The sequence below is a fragment of the Parus major genome, chromosome Z (genome assembly GCF_001522545.3).
Source record: "Parus major isolate Abel chromosome Z, Parus_major1.1, whole genome shotgun sequence".
Taxonomy (NCBI): domain Eukaryota; kingdom Metazoa; phylum Chordata; class Aves; order Passeriformes; family Paridae; genus Parus; species Parus major.
Window position 1 is genome coordinate 1,749,497 of NC_031799.1, and position 21,766 is coordinate 1,771,262.

Here is a 21,766-nt window from a genome sequence, read left to right on the forward strand (position 1 = left end):
GCTCAGGGCTCTTGAAACTGGTCCCGTAGGAGGTGACCGCTAGAACTGCAACTACAGCTTTCCACTGGGGGTTTCCCAAACATCAGCAAAATTTCTGTGTCTCTAAGCAAAGTCAGGCACTTTACAGTGCTCCATCGAGGAACAGTGAGGAAAAAAATCTAGTCTGGATGTAGGAGTGCCTTCCTACCTGCTTAATTGATAGTATTGTCACCTAATCAGGAAGAAAACCATAAAATAGTCAGTTTCCTGTCCGCCCCCACCCAAATTTGTTCTGCAGCTTTGTGAATATGGCAAAAGGATGGAATCTCATGCATCTTTCAACTACATGTTTACATGAGTTCACTTATGACTGCAAATGCATGACATTTTATAGGTGTTTACATTTCCCCATGTATGGCAGACAGCTAAAATATCATGCATTGCCTAAAGATGGTACTACCATTTCGGCTTCTGGTTATTAGAACGGGTTTTTTTCCCTGTTTCTTTCCTGACTGTGTGCTGGTAGTGAAAGACATGACCCTTCAGGTGTTTTTGTCGTGCGCGGTAAGGGCAAGCCCATGGAGTAACCTGTGTTTTTAATATCGCCCAATAATATGGTAACTGTGAAAGACACAAATCTTTGCCATGGCTGATCATGGTTCTGGAAGTGGCAGCACTCAAAATCTGAGCCAAGAGTTGAGTTCCAAAGTGGGGGGCTACAAGAAAGGACATGGAGTAACAGGACAAGGGGGAAACTGCTTAAAAATATCAGAGGACAGGGTTAGGGGAAAACTAGAAGGAAATTCTTGGCTATGAGAATGGTGAGGCCCTGGTGCAGGTTGTCCAGAAAAGCTGCCCCATCCCGGGGGGATTTATATTTTATATATTTCGTATTCCAGGACAGGTTGGATGGGGCTTGGAGCGACCTGATGTTGTCCCTGCCCATGGCAGGGAATGTAATGAGATGGACTTTAAGGTCCCTAAGGTCTCTTCCAACACAAAAATCTGTGATTTGTTTTGGAAAGGAGTTCAGACAAGTAGTGTTGAGTGCCTGGGAGGGGCTGGAATGACCCCTCCTTTGCAGTCACTGCATCAGTTTGGGGGGACTGTATCACTGGTACTGGAAAAGTGCTGCTTGGGCCCAGAAGCTCTTGGCAAAATCCCACCTTAAAACCCAGCACATGCAACTCTTCAGTTCCCCATCTACCACCCTGCATCAGGTACAGCTCAGCCAGAAGCTAAAAGCACCACCACAAATTAATTTCTTTCCACCAGCTCCACCCTGGACATGTGGCTGAACACCAAGGCTTTGCTTGGTGGCATTTTGACAGTTGTCACGACTTTTCCCACAGGTATGAATTGATCCTCTGTGGTCCCACACAGAACAAAGGGTGCTGATCCTCCACAGTCTTTTATTTCCCCATGTGCTTTCCACCAGGCTGAGGCTGGGGAAATATTACAGCACTCAGCTGACTGCCAGCTCATTCACAGTTTTCAGTCCAAATCTATGTTTTTCTTGCTAGTGTAACTTTTCAGTGTTAGGCTTACTTGGTCCAGTTTGTGGGCAACTGCAAATAATATCACAGAGCTGTTTTTACCTTGAGAAGAAAGAAAGAAGAGTTAAAAGAAGATTTAACAGCTATGGCAATGTGGAAGAAAGATTAAATAATTGGTGACAGCTGGCCTTCTACTGAATTTGAGGACAATAAAGGGGATTTTTTTTCTTTTTTTATTTTTTTTTTAATTTCTGATGCTGAAGGCAATTAATTGGCAGTCACTTCTGCCTGGTCTTGGGTGACTGTATAGAGTTTTTCCTGTTCCTTATGCCAGCAAATACATATGAATTGCTGAGTATGCACAGGATAGTCTTTAGAGGATGGTAATATTTGTAACTCTAATACAGTTAAGCCAAACCCAATGGCAGAACTGATTTTGATATTTAACCTCTCTGGAATAAATAAATAACTAGGGGAAAGAGAGTCTGTTTACTCTGAGCATTTAATATAATAAGTTAGGAGGAGTTAGGTAGTTGGTGCAGAAAGGGCTGTTCAGATTAGGAAGGGAACAAACCCCAAGTGCAGAGGGGGAAGGATTCTCACATTGCTGCTGAAACGCTGTTCAGAGAGGAGCTGTGATCCTTTTCCTTTAATGCCACGGAATGTTTCCCATTTTGCAAATGTTTATGTATCTAACTGTGCCCTGATTGATGTCTGTACAAATCTGCAGCACTTTCAGTGCTCTCTGAAGACTTAATGGGCTGGGACAGTGTTAAGTAACAGCACATTTTGGAGTCCATATTCACTTCTGGAAAAGAAACTAAGTGGGAAATTTTCCCCTCTCTGTTGCTCAGCCTTATTAGCCAGCCTATGTCCAGTATTTTGGGAATAAAATACCTGTGGGAGTGCTTAGATTGAGGTGTTGAACAACTTAAATATGAGAGTGGGTATAATTGGTGTATGTATAAATTATAATCCACCAGCAGTTATGCACACAGCAGCTGGCAGTAAAACTACAACTTAGAGAGAAAAATAGGATTTTGCTTAAAATAGCCAGACATTTAAGGTGATTCAGCTGTAAGACCCAGGTCCCTGCTGATCAAGTGTCAGCTGCATTTTTCAGACTATAAAACCTGGCCAGTCTTCCCCTTGGGATGAGAGTAAAGGTGTATTCCTGGAAGGAACTCAACCATTCTGTCTTGCTCAAAATCCTGCTCCTATCCTAAGTCATTAATGTCAGTCTTAAAAATGCCTGAGTTCATTCTCATCAAAAATTGAAAAATATTTCTCCATGGGAAGGGGACGAAAATTTTCAACGGACTAAAATTTACCTCAATCTGGCAAAGTGAATGTAATTAAAAATCTAATTTAATACTGGGAAATACTGAGCAAACTTTGCACTGTTCTTGGTGGCACAGTTTGCTTTGCATCCAGTTTCTCTAGAAAATAATGGCCAAACCTGCAGACAACAAAGACATCCCCACCCACAGCAGTGGGGTTGGAAAGAAATTATCTTTCAGGTCCCTATCAAACCAGGACATTCTATGATTCTATGATTTTATAATAAAGCATAGCTTAGATTATCTAAATTAAACACCACTACTTTATTTTCTTTATGCAAATCACACCAGCAAAGATGAAAAACTGATATCACGATGATGCTGCTCCATGCAGTGAAAAGTGAAGGATCACTTACTGAATGTCTGTAATTAAGGCTGTCTGAATCTGTACCTGGAATGCTTATGGATAAGGCAGAGTCTGAGTATCCTATGGCACTTTGTGAAGTTTTGGGGTAAATTCAGGATCCCACGGTCTCAGGCTGGTGTTTGGCTCCGGGGTGTCATCATGATGCTGCAGCCCTGAGCAATTAATCTCATCCAATTATACCCTTCCAAGTGGGGCTGTTTTTTCACCAATTTTTCAGTGCCTGTTTAAGCAGGATTCATTCTGCTGGTCGATAATGTCCTTGATACAGACATTGACAGTGGCTGTGCTTTTCTGCTGGTTTCTTTTCCATCTGGAGTGGTTTTGGACGTATGCTGCCTCACGTGGTATTTCCAGCCACCCGCTGACTGATGCTGTCAGCTTCATGACAGCAGTCTTGGCTAAATATTTGCAGAACAAACTCCCTGGAGTATTTGTTGCTCCAAGGAGGAGGTTAATGATGCTGCTATTGGAGCTCTGTGCTGAGAGTAAACATGGTTTGAACATATGGGGGATTTTTTGTAGTTAGTTTGTACAGGACAGTGTCCTCTCTCCAGGAGCGATCGATAGTGGATGTGTAGGGAGGGACAGAGGGATGAGGCCAGCACACTGTCAGCAATTTTCCAATACCTTTTGCATCTTCTGGCAAGATGCCATCTTAGCCAGAGGCCTGATAACACAGATTCACACAGCCTGTAATGTGTATTGGACAACCTGAGGATGAGGGAAGCTGTCTGTACTTTCAAGCCCGGAGAACAACAGGGATACACCAGTGCTCATCCCTGACACCTTTTCATGCCACCCTTACAGATGATACTGGCTGAAGGGTGGGAGGGAAATCCTACATGGAAACAGGATGCAGAGAGAGATCACTGTAGCAGTTCAAAATACATGGGGAAGGGAGCAGGTATTGTATGGTTTTGGGGATGAAATTTCTTTCCTGTCCCTCTCAGTTCAGCTCTGACACACGTTAAATTCTGGGGACAGCTCTGGGCCCCTCAGCACAGGAGAGACACCGAGGGGCTGGAGCGTGTCCAGGGCAGGGAACGGAGCTGGGGAAGGGGCTGGAGCCCCAGGAGCGGCTGAGGGAGCTGGGAAAGGGGCTCAGCCTGGAGAAAAGGAGGCTCAGGGGGCCCTTGTGGCTCTGCACAACTCCCTGCCAGGAGGGGACAGCCGGGGGGGTCGGGCTGTGCTGCCAGGGAACAGGGACAGGAGGAGAGGGAACGGCCTCAGGCTGGGCCAGGGGAGGTTTAAGTTAAATATTACAGAAATTTTCTTCACCAAGAGAGCTGTCCAACCCCAGAACAGGCTGCCCAAGGTGGTGGTGGAGTCCCCATGCCTGGAGGGATTTAAAAGCCATGTGGATTTGGCACTTGGGGACATGGGTCAGTGGTGGCTTTGGCTGTTCTGTGGGAATGGTTGGACCCAAAGTCCTTGGAGGGCTTTTCCAACCCAAATGATTATGTGATTCTGTGTACACTGCCCACTCATAGTGTATGAGAAACTCCTCTGACCTAGCAGGTGAACCAAGTGGCATTTATTTTTACCTAGAGAGTGGCAGGCTTTAGGATGGTTTGGGCTGTACGACCTTCCGAAATTCTCCCCAATACCCAGCTCCTCCAACTGCTGCTAAACATCCGTGGCAGGAGAAGGCAGACCTGTGGGCAGCATTTCAGAGAGATGCAACCAAGAACTGACTCTTTCTAATGGTTTAATGGAGCATTTTAAAAATTTTGTTTGAACTGACATCCAGAATAACACTTTGTGCTTCTGTGCAGCCCTTAATCCATGGTGCTTTTGCTTGCAGTTCTGTGTGTACAAGGCATTTTCAGGTAAAATACCAAATGGAAAGGCAGTTTAAATGACTATTAAGCAGGGATTCAAAGCTAAATTGGTTTGGGTTACTCCATCACTGTTGAAGGTCATTATTTTTATGCCTCTGCTGTGATCAGTATCCAGGTTTTCTTTCTGTTCCTAAGAACTCAGCTGTGAAAAGGGTTATCAGCTGTTAGCTGATCTAAAGGGAAGACTATTATCTACAAACATTCAAAGTTACCTTTTCAAATGTGACTTTTATTTAGTTGGTGGGATCAACTCTTTTTAATTAATCTTCATTTTAAAAAAATTTACTTATACAAATGTTTATTTTATGTTCTTTTGCAAACAAAATTGCATTATTGAGGCTTTCTGGTTGTCAACCCACCAAGAAGTGGCAAAACTCTGGTGGCACTGGCTCTGTTGTCAGTGACCATGGCCTGCAGACGAGATGAATGCAGAGATTTAAAAGTGCTGCACTCAAATATGTACCAGTTCTTGCGGCGACTTTTAGCAACACCACTAACCCAACCAGGGGACAACGTGTTCTGAATGATTGTACATTTGCAGCACCACAAGCAGTGCAGCCTGCAGGCAATTACTCAACTGAAAGGATCTGAAAACAGCCTCAGATAAAAAAAATTAAAAAAATAAATTAAAAAATATACGTTAGAATTTCATATACCAGTCTTTGATGAAGCTCCTTGGATGTTTCTTACAAAGCAATTGGGAAAAATGCTGCAACAGAATATGGAAAAAATAGAGCTGCTAGAGCCAATCAAATATGTCAAATAACAAACCCAACTGAAAAATATTTCTGGAGTTACCCTGGCCCGTTATTTCAGATTAATGACAGGGCTCTTAGTGAAATTCAGAAGATCTTTAGACTGTTTATGGTCTAAAATCCCTGGGCTTGAACCCAGTCAAGCCTGAACATTGCAAATTTAGTGCTGCAATTTCCAAGTCATATTTTCCTGCTTTATTTGTCACCAGGGCTGTACAAGCCAGTGTGCCTCATTGTTTCGTGTAACAAGTTCCTTATGGTAATCTGGCTGTGAATGTCTCATTCCAGTCCTAGCCTGGACCAGACTCTGACATGGCCCAGCTGTAATTTTTCCTTTTCTTTCACTCTTTTTTTTAGCCTTAATTTCAGTGTAGCCATTCACTGTGGGATATTCCCTCACTCACTCTCTCCCCACGCAATTGGCAGTGCTGGAAGGAAGGACTGGATTTTTCTTTCCTGGTGCTGTTGATGCTGCAGATCCATCTCAAGGGAAGAGACTTGTCAAAACTCTTCCTACCTTTCGACAGCAAGACTTCCCAGGGGTTTAACTCCTGGACCATGTCACGTTTTCCAGTGCTTCCCCAAGCTGTTTTGGGATGTGCTAGGCATCTGCTCAGGGGCCACTTTTGGACTCCCTGCAGAAGGAGGTTTTCTCCCCATCATCCACCCCAGCAACAGCAGCGGGTTGCCACAATCCAGCAGCCGTGGGACCGCTGCACTGAGAGCTTTGGGCTGATTATTCTCACTTAATACTTTCATGCCATCTCCGTAGCAGTCTGCAGCACTGCATCGATCTCGGAGCCAATGCGGGGAGAAGCTGCTGTCATTACGATGCTCATTCAAGCCTGACAGACTAATTGCCTTGCACTCTCTGGCTGTTTTCACTCCGGCAGCCAGGTTGGGGGAGGCTGAGCCGGCTTTAATTGCCTCTTGTCTTCACGGCAAGGTTAACCATTTTAGCCTTTTCGTACACCGGTGTCGCTCCGGGCACGGGGTGTGAAACAGCAGAATGGACATGGAGGGGGGGCAGGAGGAGGAGGAGGAGGAGGAGGAGGAAGGCTGGGCATGGGTTTAGCAGAACACAAAATGACCATAAGCAAGGCACATGCAGGTCCTTCAGCAACGTGAAGAGCGGTGAGCGAAGCCAAACCCCCTTGCTGGGATTATTAATATTCATTGAGTTTCTGAGTGCAAACCGCTTGTCACCGTGGCTTTGCGCTGCTCGAGTGCTGTGGTTTCTTGTTCATTTTAATATGACTCCTGGATTTTGCTGTGTTTAATCATCCGTAGCCATGCTTAGCAGCCCAGGGGAAATGGGGGCCCATCAGGGAGGGCAGGTGGGAGAGGCTGTGTCTTCAGAGATTTGCCTTGATGTTATTCATAGTGTTTTCATGGAAAATATGAGCTTGAAAAAGGACAGAGGTGCTTTCCAAGGATAACACTGCAGGATAGAGGCAGAACTGGGAATTAAATTCTACATCCCCCGACTTGGGCCAATAGACTTTATATTGCTTCTGCACTTGCACCTGTGAAATACAAACGTCACACTTAACACTTCACCAAAAAAGTAAAACCACTTCCTGCCTACAATTCCTTTACTTGGAATGAGGTACAAATTGTAGGAGGAAGCACCAAAGTTTCAGTAGCTGTTTAAAAAAAAAACAACGATGGGAGATGGGCCTGGAAAGTTGGATGTGGTTGGATGCTTTTATCTCTGGCTGAGCTCTGCACAGATCTGTGGCCACACAGGGAACTTGCTGGAGCCCTTTGCTGCATCACCAGGAGCAGGTCTGCTTGATGCCTGGAGGCTAGGATGACAGGAGAGGACATGTCTGGGAGTGGGACTCTGAGACGAAAAGCATATTGCATTTCCCCCAGATCTCCTGCCTCAGCTTCTGGAGTCTGAGAAGGAAAAAAGTCTGCTGAATGTCAGTACTTAGAGCATCCAAAACCTGTCACTGGGGAGAGGGCATTGAAAACTAGGTCTTTCCAGCATTAGGAATGACACTTCTTTATCCTTAAACGTTAGCACTTGTGTGCTTGCTGTCAAGGCTGCTGGTTTTTCACCATTCCTTCCGATGCATGTGCCTTGCAGGAGCAGCACGGCCTTTGAGAGGAGCAAAACAGATGTGTTCCGAGTGAAAACCAATAACGTGGGACAAATAAAGAAAATAAGGTACCTGCACAATGCTGCTACCACAGCACCTGTTCTGTGAGATGCTAACAGGATGACAGGCTATAGAGGTTTAAGCATTGCCATGTTTTATTCATTATTTCTTAACGTGCTCCCATCAAGGTGAAGTTAAGGGGTGGTAAAAGCTTGTTTACTGCCGAAGATTTGAATTGAAGTGTGAAATCACCTACGGTATTGCTTATAAGTATCCATGCTCCCCACCAAGAATTGTATTTCTGTCATATGCACTCATGGGGAAAGACATTTAGGACTGTTTTTATGTCCCAATGGAGGTAAATGGGGTTTGCCATCCACTTTTACTAACTTAGTGTAATGTAAATGATAATTATTATGTTTAACCACTGTCTGACTGACTGATATAAAATTTAAAATTAGTAAGTAGCACAAAGAAAGCTGGGAAGAGGTGGTTAAAACAATGCAAGAGGAGAATAGAGCAGGAGGGGTACTGGGTGGGGGAGTCCCTTGTGTTTTAGATATACAGTGCAAGGTGAATGAATGTGTACATTGAATAAATGTGGAGGTGTAGGTTTGTTTGTGGGCACCTCCTTGCAGATAAAAGATTCACAGATTCACCTGTGATCTCTGCCCACATGGAAAGTTGTTATTTTTAATACACCCTGCAAAAGCCCGTAAGTTCCTTGAAACTCTTTGGATAGACAGCCATAAACAGGATTGTACAGTTGCTCTAGCCTTGCCCAGTATATCATGTTCCAAAAAATTACGGTGCTCGTGGCCAGTCTTAACCAGAACAGTAAAACAGGGTTGTTCTTCCTCTAGGATTGAGCACGACAACACCGGCCTGAACGCGGGCTGGTTCCTGGACCGGGTGATCGTGACCGACATGAACAGACCTCACCTCCGGTTTTACTTCCCCTGCAACAACTGGCTGAGCAAGGAGGATGGGGATGGACTGTATGTCAGAGACCTCATTGGCAGCCTGAATCCCATGGATGTGCCCAAAAGTAAGGGTTTTCAAACAAAAAAAACCGACTTGGCTTTCTGGTGCCTTGTAGGAAAGGACAGGGTTGCTTTGAGATGATCTCATCATATAAAAAGTAATTTTGTAGTCTAAGCTAATTTAAGCTTTCTTTATAGTCAGTGGAGAGAGATAAAGGAAGGCACAAGATGTCTCCAGAGGGTAATTTCTTCTTCCAGTGTTAGATCTGATGTCTTAGGGTGGGATAAATCACTGGTTGGAGAAGCTCCACTCATTTGTTGAGTACTGAGGGATCTGTGACGACAACATTAAATTAAATTGAATACCTACATGTAGATGAGAGGCATCCTACCCTGAAAGATGTAGCTGGTATCCCTGTGTGCTACCCAAAGAGGCAATGTGGTTGCAGTCCTGTCCATAAGGTGTTTCCAGTCTGGCGATGTCCTGAAGGAAATTTCCATGAAGAAGCCAACCCTTTTTCTGGAGCTCCATTTTGCTGATTGTGTGTATGATACCCACACTGGGCTGATGCCTGTTTTTAAAGCGTGGTTTTAAGCTAATGATGTTGAAACTAAGCCAGGACAGCTTGCACACCAGACATGTACTCTCAAACTGGTACCAGTGTGCTGGCCACACGGTGATGTATGGCGCATATAACGTGAGTGGGAAGGCGATGGAGATGTGAAAGAGGAGCCAGCAAACCAGCCTCAGGTGGGGTGTCAGCACTCCATCTGCAAGTGCTAATGAGGAAACAGAGTTGTGTTTTCCTGACCGACTCACCAGGGCACTACTCCTTTCCGGGAGCTTAATTTTGGGGGTGGAACTGAAGGCCATCAGCCACAGGTCTGCAGGGAAAGAAAGCTGTGTGGTTTGATACTAAAAAGAGGAAACTTGTGCTTTTGCTAGGATCGAATCTTATTGAGTATAATTAGTAGACCTCTTGCAATGATGTTGCTGACATTATCACTTAGGAGCAATTATTTGGTCAAACCAATTTATTGCCAGACTTAAGCTGTGCTGTGAGCATTGTTAGATACTTTAGAAGGGCAAAGTATTGTTGTTTTTATTGTGGTCATGTTAACAGTGAAAGAATACATGAAACTGACCCAGAATCATTGAGTTATTTTGCACTATTGTGATACAACCTTCAAAAAGAGTGCTGGTATGTTGAATATGTAAGCATTAGAGTGCATGTGAGTTAGCATGCAAAAATAATGTCTATTGACAAGATATGCATATTGGAGCATTTTAAAAATGCAGACATCCCCAGGGTAGCTTCCACAAGGGAATGAGATAATATCTGGAGATGATATCTGCTAAAACCCCACCCAGTTACTACTGAGATTGTGTGTGCTGAAGTATCTTACTGCTTTTTTAATCCAAATTGATTTGTGAAATGAAGATTCTAAGGTCACTCGAGGGGCAGGAGGGCTCTGGAGAAGGTAGACTGTGAGTCAAAGCAATGTACGATTAAGGAGAAGTTCCCGTGAGGAGGAAGTCAACCATTCAATCTTAATAGATCTTTAAATGACACAGCACCTTATCTGAATTTATTATTGCCCCTGCCTGGGAGAGATGATTCAAGGGAACGTGTGTGATTTCCTACATCCTGTTCAACACCTGTCTCACAGCAGGAAAGGACTCATGGGCTAAACCCTCAGCTGGTACAAGAGAGTGCAGCTCCAATAAAATTGCTGGAGCTACTTTGCATTTCACAAGCAGAACAGCCAGTCCCAAGCACTCACTCTTCTGGAGAAGTGGCTGTGGGATATGGATGAACTGCTCTCCATGTGCTTGGCCCGGGAGAAATATGAGTAAGATCATCTCCTGAGCGTGAAAGAAGAGATTTAGGCAGGCGTTTGTCAGAAATGCATCAGCTCTCAGCACCTTTATCAGAGATAAACCCTGCTCCTGAGCGGCACAGGCTGGGCTGCCCGCACGAAGGCGGGAGCTGGGCTGAGGCCAGAGGCATGGGTGAAGCCTTGGAAGCCTTCCAGGTGGCAGGTCTGAATCTGTAAGAGGAGAGGGTTAGCTCAGCTATCTCAGGTTGCAGTTCCCCTTGAACCATAATTAATGAAAGATAAACATCCCCAGACTGCTGTGGTGAACTGTCAGCTGCAAATGTAAATGTATCTGAATTAATTTGCTTCCCTCCGGATCCATAAAGGTCTGAAATGAGATTGTGATGTGATTTTTGTTGTACATACAAATCTTTTGCCCTGAATTTGGTTGGTTTTTAGGGTATATTGTTCCTTCTTTCCAATGGATTAAATAGTGATGTTTACTCTTCGAGTATTAATATTTTCTAGGCCCCTAGATAACAAAAAATCATGTAAGTTTATGTAAGGAAATATTAGTAATTCCCTTCTAAATCTATGTTCCCATTAGCAGTTCAGTGCCATATTCTTCTTTCTGGTTATGTCTCTTCAATCACATCTTCAATCCATTTATTTCTTCAGTTTTTCTTTATAAACCACTCAGACAGTGTTGTTCCCAAACTTAGCTTCATGCTTTGCTTTCATGCTCCATTTGCTGTCACAGTCAGGAATGTTTTTGGAGGTAATCAAACAAGTTTCCTCCGGGTTCCCTCTCCTGCAACACCTTCAGCTTTTGATCTTCTCCTGCAGAACTTGCCCATCTTTGTCATGAGAATTTACCTTCCTCTTTTGAACTGGAGGTCACTGCTGGGACCCTCTCTGTGCTTTGTGTGGGAAGGATGTGGGCTTGAAAAAAATAAACTCCTTTTCTTTGTCATATCTTTGCTTCACTGAAAGGGCATCTGAAGCCTATTTGAAGGGGAGCTGTTGGTGCTTAAACCAAAACTGACAAAACTACGGGCAGCCTCTTTCTTGGTGAGGAGCAGAGGCCAGATAGAGAATTCCTGTAGACTGTGAGTCCTGGAGGGGTTAATTTTAAGGAGAAAAAAAAAAAAAGAAAAAAGAAAAAAAAGAGGAATAATTTAAAAATGCAGAAGAGAATGTGTGGCAAAAACCAGTCAACATATAGTGGAAAAAATGGACATACACACACTCAAAACCCAAAAGCAGAGTTCTTTCCATGATCCAAATAGAACTACCATGGATGTCTTACTTAGCAATTGCAGACACCTGAGTGATTGCATTTTCTTATCCAAATAAAATGCCTCCTGTCAGGTTCCCTCTGGAATGCCACACGTTTCTCAAGGAGAACAGGTTACATCTTAAGTGTTCCCGCTTGAATGGCCCTCTATTCCCTGTATTCACATCCACGGCATCGTATGCCCACGGGCCTTTGACAGGGATAGTGTCACAGATTCTTATTTACCCAGTGGCTTCTATTGGCAGCCTGGATTAATTTACACTACAGGTATTAATTACAAGGGAGGGCTATTGTTCAGCTTTATGCTGCTTTACTTGAGTTTATGAAGCCTTAGGATTGTATGGCTGCGGCTGAGCCTTTGTGCAAGGGACAGGCTCAAAACTGGAGCCAGGTGCTGGTTTTCCTTTGAGTGTTGCCGGTTTTGGATCACTCTGAGGGTGTCTGATGTCCCGCCAAAGTGGGGGGGGTGCATTCACAACAGCTTGCAGCTGCACTGGGACATCTACTGAACTCAGTGGAGGTGTAAAAGGACGTGAAATTCAGGAGCCAGTTCAGAATCACAGAACCCTTTAGGCTGGAAAAGCCCTCCAGGATCACAGATCACTGTTTCCTCAGCACTGCTCAGCCCACACTGATCCATGTCCCCAAGTGCCACATTCACATGGCTTTTGAATCCCTTCAGGGATGGGACTCTGCCCAACAACACTGCCCTGGACAGCTTGTTGAAGTAACTGGAGTTCCCATCCCATTATTTGATACTTGCAGAGGGGTCAGGAATCATTTGTGCCACCCAGTGAGCAAATACTCATGTCCCCCACCCCACAGTGACTCTTATTTGTCTGGACCTCACTGGCCTTTGCCTCTTGGTCTTCATCCCTGCAGGTGGGACACCAAGGTTGTGTCTTTCTTCATCCCTGTGTGTGATGAATATAGATTTTTACCACCTGGCTGGAAAGCAGGGAGCCCTGAGAGCTGGTCCTCATGTGGGTTTCAGGGTTTCTCAAGACATAATACCAAAACATATCTGCAAGGCTAAGTTTCATCCAGATTCATAAAAGATGCTGAGGTATGGTCAGGCTAGATGATATGTTGTTTATCCAGCAATAAACATATTTTCTCTGGAGGTGACCACAGGCAGTTAAGGCTACTCAGCTGCTTGAGGTTAGCCTGGTCTCTGTGCAGTGTAACCTGCAGTTATGCTCAGAACAAGGGAAATACATATTGGCTGTTCCTGATTTCCCTTGAAACCTCTCACTAATCAATCAATTCTCTGTACATGCTTTACTCTGAGAAAGCAGAATCATTCATTTGCAATGGGGATGTTCACTCACTAGGTCCTTAAAATCATGCTCAGGAGCTCAGTGAGCTGAAAATTAATTCAGTCTCCTGCACAGGTTTATCTTATGCTAATCTGTCAAATTTTGGTCAAGTCTTTGCAACCTGCCTCTTGCAAATGAGGTTGAGAGCCAAGGACTGGTTTTCATCTGGCTTTTTGGCCATCAGAACCCTAAAATTATTTAGGATTGGACATGATGTGTTATAAATGTACATGGGACAGCAACTTATGCTGAACTTCTTCAATGCTGCTTATTCCCAGTAGGACAGAATTGCATGTGTGACCCTAAACTATTTCAATTTCTACTATTTCTTGGTAAAGTTTAATCTTATTTGGACTAATAATAATGAAAATGAGGAGCACATTAGTGTGGCATGCCTCAACCTTAAGGATGGAAGAGTTCCAACACAGTTACATTGTGTTTAATTTTTCCATACTTAAATGTGTTGAAGATTGACCACCTATTGCTATACTTTATTATTATTGCTATTATATAAAAAAAAGGATCACAAGTGGAGATCCAATACAGCTGTTCTTTGTCTAGGGGTGGGTCTTTTAAAGTCAGACATGACATTTCTGTTTTGCTGAAGCAAGAAGCAGTTTTGAAAGGGAAAGTTGCTGGTTGTGTCAATTCTGGGCTGATTTGGGGCCAGTACACGGTGAACCTGAGAGTTTGCATGGATGTGTCCTAAGGGTAATGGCTGTGAAGTCACAATGAGCAGCTGGGATTTGGATTCTAGTAAAGTCAGACAAGTGGTGAAATTTCCCTGGGTGCTCACACAGGCAGAGGGAGGTCTTGCCTTTAAAAACGTTAGAAAAATGTTTATTATCAAAGCATTAACCTGCTCTAGGTATTCTAGGAGGTTTTTAGATCCACTGTGACCTAAAACTCATGTATTTGAGCTGTGAATGTGAGGTTACACCTTTGCTCTTTGAAGGTTTCTTGGGTTAAGGCTTCACAGTTCATTGTTCAGAGTTTTAATGTTGGCTGTTGGCTGACTTGAAGGCTTGTAAGCACTGATCTGGCTGTGACTTGAGGAAACATCTGGAGCAGCAGGTATAGGTGCACATGACTCACTTTGAGTCAGAAACTAAATCCTTCTTTCCATCCTGGGATATGCATGCCCTTAAGGGCGGGGCTGGATCGGAACTAAAGCTGCGGCCAATATTCCCCAATAACCAACTGATGTTAGAAGCTCAGGTAAGGAGCAGAATTTGGAATGAGAATCACCAGATGATGATGCCCATTCAGATTCCCAACCTCATTTTATAAAAGGTTGGGCTTGAAGACCAGCACTGGTCCCTCATGGAAGAGTTCTCATCCCTGGAGGGATTTAAAAGCCATGTGGATGTGGCACCTGGGGACATGGGCTAGTGGTGGCCTGGGCAGTGCTGGGGGAATGGTTGGACTTGATGGTCTTGGAAGGCTTTTCAAACCTAAGTGACCCTTGGATTCCCCTGGGATTTGTTTCAAAATGAGGTCACACAATTTCATGGTTTTGGAAATTTTCATGATGGGAAAAACGAAAAAAGATTATTTCTAAGGGCGCAGAAGTTGAGGAAGAGGGAATGAAATATTAATACAAGTTACCTTCTCATCAAAATTCATCTTTATTTACTCTGAAAACTGGAAGTGTATAATCAGCACAGGAAAATGCAGATAAATATATTTATGAAATACATAAGAGTTGTTTGCTTCTGAGTAATGGCAAGTACCATCTGTGTTCAGGATGAGGCCTTGCTGCATGGTGAAGCATTCAATAAACAGGGTTTGTAGAAGGAGTAGTATCTTTTACTAGCCCTTTTATAACGCTGGGAAAAAATTGTTATGCTATCTGGCATAGTAAGTTTCCAGAAATGTCTTTCCTTTTTAATCAAAAATACTTCCTTTGTTCTAACAAGGACTTTATTTTCCCTGCAAACTTTGCTCAGCTTATTGTCACTGTGTCCAAAATGAGGCAGCTATAGACATTTTACTTGTCACACTTTTTTTTTCCTATTGTTTTTTCTCTAAAGATGGGTAAAAGGAATGAGAAAAGGAAATGTAGAAATAAAAAGAAACACTGGTGACTTGCAAAACACAAAAAATGCACAGAGCCCTGAAACAGGGCAGAAAAAGAGATTTGTAATTCACATAGAGAGAAAATATTTTGGAGAGGCAAGAGTGTGTGGCTGGTACATAGATCTCTGTGTACCCAATACAAAATAGAGAGTACAGCATGTTTTTGAAGACATGTAATAATTTTGACTAATTATGTCTATATATGGAAATTAATTCAGCTTTCAGTTTTGAAATGAAGTAACTTTAAAAAAATATCTGATCTATTCAAAGCAAGACTGAAGTACAGAGTTAACAATATGATTTTCAACAATACCATAAAATTATTTCACTCTTATTTCTTAGAAAAAGTGCTTAAACCAAGAAGATATTCTCAACCATTTCTTCAATTTTGATAATAGCAGATCTGGTGAAAGTAGAAAGCAGAAAACAGTTATTCCTTTTCTGAAATATTTGCCTTTTTTTTTTTTTTTTTTTTTTTTAATGGGCTCCCACCCTGGGGCTGAGCTAATGAAAAATAATGATAAATCTTGGAGAATTAGATGAGCAAGGATTCCTGCACTGCTGTCACAGGGTGGGTTGCCATGTTCTAAGCTCCATGCTTCTGCAACTAAACCACTATTGTCTCCTGAGCAAGGTCGTTTAAAGCTCACTTCAAAAAGTCATCATCACTTTGAAGTCACAGTAGGAACATGAGTTTAGCATATCCTACAAGCAAAGCCTCCTGCATGTGGTAGATTGCCTCTCACAGGCCCTGCAGAGGGATGATCCAGGCTGAATCCTAATATATTAACTGTTTTGATGCATGCTTTGGTTTCATGTAAGAGCTGCAGGAAATGGAGGTGAATCTCATGGTTTCTGGCCTGGGTGGGGAGGCCAAGGGACTGAGGTTCATTACAGGAAGGGCATGAGACAGTGATGGTGGGTGATGCAACATTCAACAGAGTCACAGAATACCCCAAGGCCACAAGGATCCCCAAGGAACATCAAGTCCAAACCTTGGCCTTGCACAGGACAAGCCCAGGAATCCCACTCTTTGTCTGAGAGCATTGTCCAGATGCTCCTTGAATCCTTTCTTTTTCCCAAGCATTAGGCCTCCTTGAGTGACAGTGACAGCAATAATATCTCCTAAAAAAACACTTTTGGAGAGCTCCTGTGAGATTAAAGTGCTGAACCAGCGTCAAGCCAGCCTTGCATCTTTAGTGCTGTCTCTAGTGACGGGAACCCCAAAGCCTCGCAAAGTCTCTTCAGCATTTCTCCCCTCATGTTTTGGCAGAGGCAAAAGCCATGGAATCAGAGAATGCTTTGGGCTAGAAGGGGCTTTTAAAGGTCAGCTAGTCAAAGCCCCTGCAACCAGCAGTCACATTTGCAGCTAGATCAAGTCACTCAGTGCTCTGTCCAATGCAAAACTCAATCTCCAGCATGCCCATGCTCCAGGTATGCTGGTAATCTGCATTTCTAGTTTGAACCCTTGGCTAAAGGTGCTGTTCCCCACCTCTGGAGGCATGGCTCACTAATAAATGTAGCTGTCAATTACCCTTGAAAGAGATTAATTATTTTTGAGCTCTAAACCAATCCTTTGAATTCAATGCTTTTCTGAATGGGAGGAAAAATAAGTATTCTTTGTCTGGGTGGCATTGCTTTGTGCAAGAGCAGGACCCAATTTTGAGACAGAACTGGCTGCTGGTGAGCTCAGCAGAGCCCCTCAGCTTTTACAGCAGTTCCTTTAGGCTCTAATTTTATTTTGCTGTGCCTAGCTGTCTCTGGGGTCCCTGCTACAGTGTCACAAAGAGGTTTAATGGGTGGGCTGGCTGAGTGTTCCTCTCCTCAGCATTTTCAGAGTCTCAGTTGCTGGATACACAAGACCAGCAGGACATCTCCAACCAGAAGGTCACCAGCAGCTAATCTAGGAAGAGGTTGCTTTATCCTGGTGGGATAAGCTCTCTGCCAGGACAAACAAGAACTAAATGCAAATGTTTGCTGTGAATCAAGTGTGTTGGGAGGCCAGCTTTGTGCCCCAGCCATAGTCTGTCTGACATTTTAAGGATGCTCTGACCCAGAACTCTGTCATTGAAGAACATGCTGTCAGCAGTGGAATAAAGGAGCTTCCACTTTGACAAGTCAGTCCCTTCCATCAAGAAGAGGTTTTGTCAGACAGTTCCTGATGGGCTGGAATGACTGACTCGATCTGACAGGCAGGAACCAAGGCATATGGGTATTAAACCACCATCCTGAGCTCATGCAAGGCTGTTTCAGGTTGAAATTGTACCTTGTCAGCCAGTCCAGGCATCTGCCTCTCCCCCTAGCAGCAATTCTTTCCACACTAGACACACTATTTCCCAGCAGCAATTCAGAGATGGTATCAATGCCTCACCCCTATCCACCCACCCCCTTCCCCACAGCCCCCTCCCAGATCTGCCTGCCCAGTGCTGAGCAGCACAGGATGGATCTCAAACACCGCCGCTCTCGGGAGCTCTGTGAAAACACACAGATAATTGCTAAGAGTTGCCTTGTGAGCTGGATCCAAGGCTGCCTAAGGCTCGATTCCTTGCTTTTAGCCCCATGTGCTTTGCCTGTGAGGGCTGTGACATTTCCCAGATATTGGATGCTGCTGCCCTGCTCCGAGGTAGGTCAGGCACATGGGAGGCAGGCACGGCTGGGAATTCACTGCACCCCGCAGGAGGTGATAACCCCAGGTAATGAAGCACAGTCAACTTGGTTTTCCTGCCCAAATCTCACACTCCTGCTGCAGGAAACTCAGCAGATTGTGCGTAAACACACTATCTAATGCTCTAAAAAATAGCAGATAAAAAATTTCTTGAGGCAGTTCTATCCTATGGTGCTTCAAGTGACCATGATATCATATTGATAAATAAATGACATTAACAGATGAATATCACAGGGATGGACAGTCAGCTGCAGCTTGCAGGTGGCAGGATTTGGCTGGGATATGTCTGTGTGTTTTCCATGGTTGGAGGCAGGACAGAGGCTGCACAAGAGCACCCAGGGATGTTGGATCTGGATGAAAAGATTCTGGGCAGTGTATGGGGCTAACTCTGCACCCAGGATGGAGATGACAATGGGGACAGACTGGATGGGGAATACTGGGGGGTAGAAGAGCAGCAGACCCGTGCCATTCATCCCCCAGGATGTGTCGGGAGTGCATCACATTCACAGACAAAAACCTCTTGGCTCTCAGTGGAGAGAACCTGACTCCAGCCCACAGTGCAAAATTAACCTTTTCTCTTGGCTGTTGAAAGATGAGGCTGAGTTAATCAGCAGCAGACAGGCTGATTGACTGCCACTCCTCTTCTAAATTAATCCAGTAGGGTCACATCACTGCCACCCCACTGTTTCCCAGAGATGGCATCCTGGCAATGTCTTCAAATGCAGACACACAACTGTAAAGAAAAGGAAGGTGCTGTAATCACACAGGGCATTTACACTCGTGCATTGCAATGTGAAAGTGGAAAGACAAGAGAAAATAGCTACTGCTCTTCCTACTGATTTTTTGTTGGCTGTTCTGCTCTTGGCATCTTGCAGTACGTGCCTCTGAAGCTGCTAATTTTGCTCCTAGGAAAGCTCCCCTCCCCGTGCCTGTGCTGCAGTGAGCACTGCTTGATGGAGGCACAGCTTTTACATTAGCATTTTGCATGTTCTCAGTGCTAGGAGAAGCATTCAGGGGAAAAAAATATCCAGGCAACATCTAGATCTGTGTTTTACAGATGAAGTCAGAGCCATGTACTGGGATTTAAAAAAAAAAAGCCAAGTGGGTATTTTTTAAAAGATTAAAGAATAGGGAACAACATCCACCCATGATCAAAATGAAGAGTACTTGACTTACAGCAGATCTCTTCCTGGCTGCAGTAAGAGCTTTTTCTTGCATCCTTTTAGCAGCTCACTGTCTTTTTAAGAGGCAGCATCCCTTTCCATTTAAATTGCTCATCCACCATGTCACTCTGTAAGATGTGCTGATGTACAAAGCACAGAAGGACCCCTGAGCAGCATGAAGAGCTGCTCTCCTTGCTGCAGCTGAATGTCAAATTGCTTAGAGAGGGAGAAAGTGCTGGCAAAAATTCAGCGTGGCTCAGGGTTTGCTTCCTGAAGATGGAGGAGCTGGAATTTTTCTGAAAGCAGACCTAAGGGTCAGGTGTGGGGGCAGGTTTGAGCATCCAGTTTCAGAGTCGTTAAGATGGAAAAAAAATTAAAGAAAAGACCTGATGAGCACAGGCTAGGCATAGTTTGTGAAGCAGGAATGTGCTCTAACCTAAGCCAAGAATCTCTAATGCTCTTGAAGTAGCTCTCCCTACAGAAACTTATCAGCATGGAAAAGAGCCATGGCAGGACAAGCCAAGCACCACAGCCTTGCTTATAGTATAGGGGACAACAAAAAACCCTCACAGCACAGTGCCCTGTGACTGTCACCAGTCCAAAGTGATGGCCCATCCTCAGGCTCAGGAGCCAGCCCTGCCACAGGGCTCTTTGTGCTGACACTGACAGCAGCACTGTGAGTGTACAGAGCCCCTAGGACCACTTCTTTCCAAGAAGGAGGTCAAAAGATCTCATTCTGGACCTTAGATTTGAAATCAGCCATGCTGAGAAAGCTTTAAAGGTTTTTGATCTGGCAAATAATTTCACCATCATTTTCCTTGCTGGCCAGATATGTTTCTGCAGTAACCATGCAAGGTGCCCTTCCTGTCCTCTGTTTTATCTCTTGCACTTCATGGACTTGTTCTCTGCACATCTTCCTTGATGCTCTGCATGCCTTGAGACATCCTTCTGGTCTATATCTCAGAGGCATAAAGCCTTGTCCTGCAAGGGTAAGGTAAGTTAAGCCACTGTAGCTTGTCCTTTTGAGTATCCTGTTATCCTGTCAAGTTCTTCTGCCTCTCAAAAAAGTAGAGTGGAAAATTAATCACTGGCATCAGATTAAATATTCTAGAGGAGATGCAAGGAGTAAAGCTTCTTGAAAAATGTGGTCTGTAATTAAAGATTGCAAGGTACAATGGGTCAGTTTTAGTTAGAGCAGCTTAGTGGCCAAGTAGGAGATGTAAATTGCACCATTCCCACACTTTGCTAAAGCAAACGAACACTTTTAGTGCTGATGTATCTGCAGCGGGTGATTAGAGCTCCGTGAACAGAAGCTAAAGTGTTAAAGAGAATCATTAAGCCATTTTCTCCCCTGTCTTAGCCGAGCTCTGTTCTTCTCTTTCTTGTTATTTAGTATTTATTGCAGTTTTATCATTATTCTTTTATTTGCCATGGCATGTTTTGCGATGAGGCGCCAGGGATGTCAGCTCGATTTTTAGCCTTTTCCCAGCACATTCATTAAACTGTGACAGGTGATTTTCCCTTCCGTTTGGGCTCTGCCCTTGTACTCCTCACCCAGTGAGCTGAGAGCATCGTTGTAATTCAGGGGATGGTCCAACAGCCGCTCCTCATCTGCTCTCACGTCCTCTGCCTCTGTGGGAGCACGTGCGCCAGGCCCTCTGCTGCCTTTTGGAATAACTTTTAATATGCACTGATTATGGTGGAGGAGGTGGGGGATCTCCTCTGGGAGTGGTAACACAGTGCTGGTGATGTTCCATGGCTCCTGAGAGAATCCATTTCTGTAGCTGGCTGGGAAGGCCAGGAAAGATTATTCCCTAGCCTGGAACTCGCCAAAGGGAAAAAAAGTTGCAAACCAAGAATCATAATGGTTGGACTAGATGGTCTTAGAGGTCTTTTCCAGCCTTAATGATTTAATGATTCTGTGGTGCAAGCATTTGTATTTTTGACAAGAATCTGCCTGTGAGGACACTTGTGCATTTGTCCCTTTCACAGAAGCAGCGCACCCAGGACTCAGAAATACAGAATTGACATTGCACAGAGCTCCCAGTATCAGCTACCCAGGGTTCAGTAACTCTGTTCAGGAACTCTGTTCAGGGCTTGTATGGCATCATGTACCCTTCAGGAACAGATTCTGCATTCATCTTCATCTGTTTTGTGTCTTGCTGCCTGCCTCCAGCACTCATCTTTCACAGGAGACATGGCACGAGGTGTCTGTCGTGGCTGTTTGCTTGGAGAAACAAGTAGTCAGGAGACTTTAGTGGTAGGTTTTGAAAGTTGCTCATATTTGCCTCAAATAAAGTCACACTGAAGGTCACGGGAGCTTTTTCATTGGTTCCAGAAGAAACTGAGCTCACTTTTGCTGTCCTCGGGTACCAGGTGAGTCCCACCCTGATCCGTCTGAAGAACTTGCTTCTCTAACTCACCATGTGTCACCAAATGTCCATGATATGCCTCACGCAGGATTTTGGTGCCATAGATGATGTATCTTCAGTGTCACAGCTCCTGGATTCACTCCTGTTTCCTCATTAAATAAAAAAGACTGGATGACTGGAT

The 21,766-nt window shown here is 44.2% G+C and overlaps 1 protein-coding gene across 1 annotated transcript in view; it reads left to right on the forward strand.

Moving 5' to 3' along the window:
- The window catches only part of LOXHD1 (lipoxygenase homology domains 1), a 148,584-nt gene that overhangs the window by 17,820 nt on the left and 108,998 nt on the right, over positions 1 to 21,766 (forward strand). Inside the window, exons 4-5 of the mRNA XM_015652111.3 lie at positions 7,874 to 7,954; positions 8,750 to 8,934. Of these exons, the coding sequence (XP_015507597.2) occupies positions 7,874 to 7,954; positions 8,750 to 8,934 (266 nt within the window). The remainder of the gene's footprint in view (positions 1 to 7,873; positions 7,955 to 8,749; positions 8,935 to 21,766) is intronic.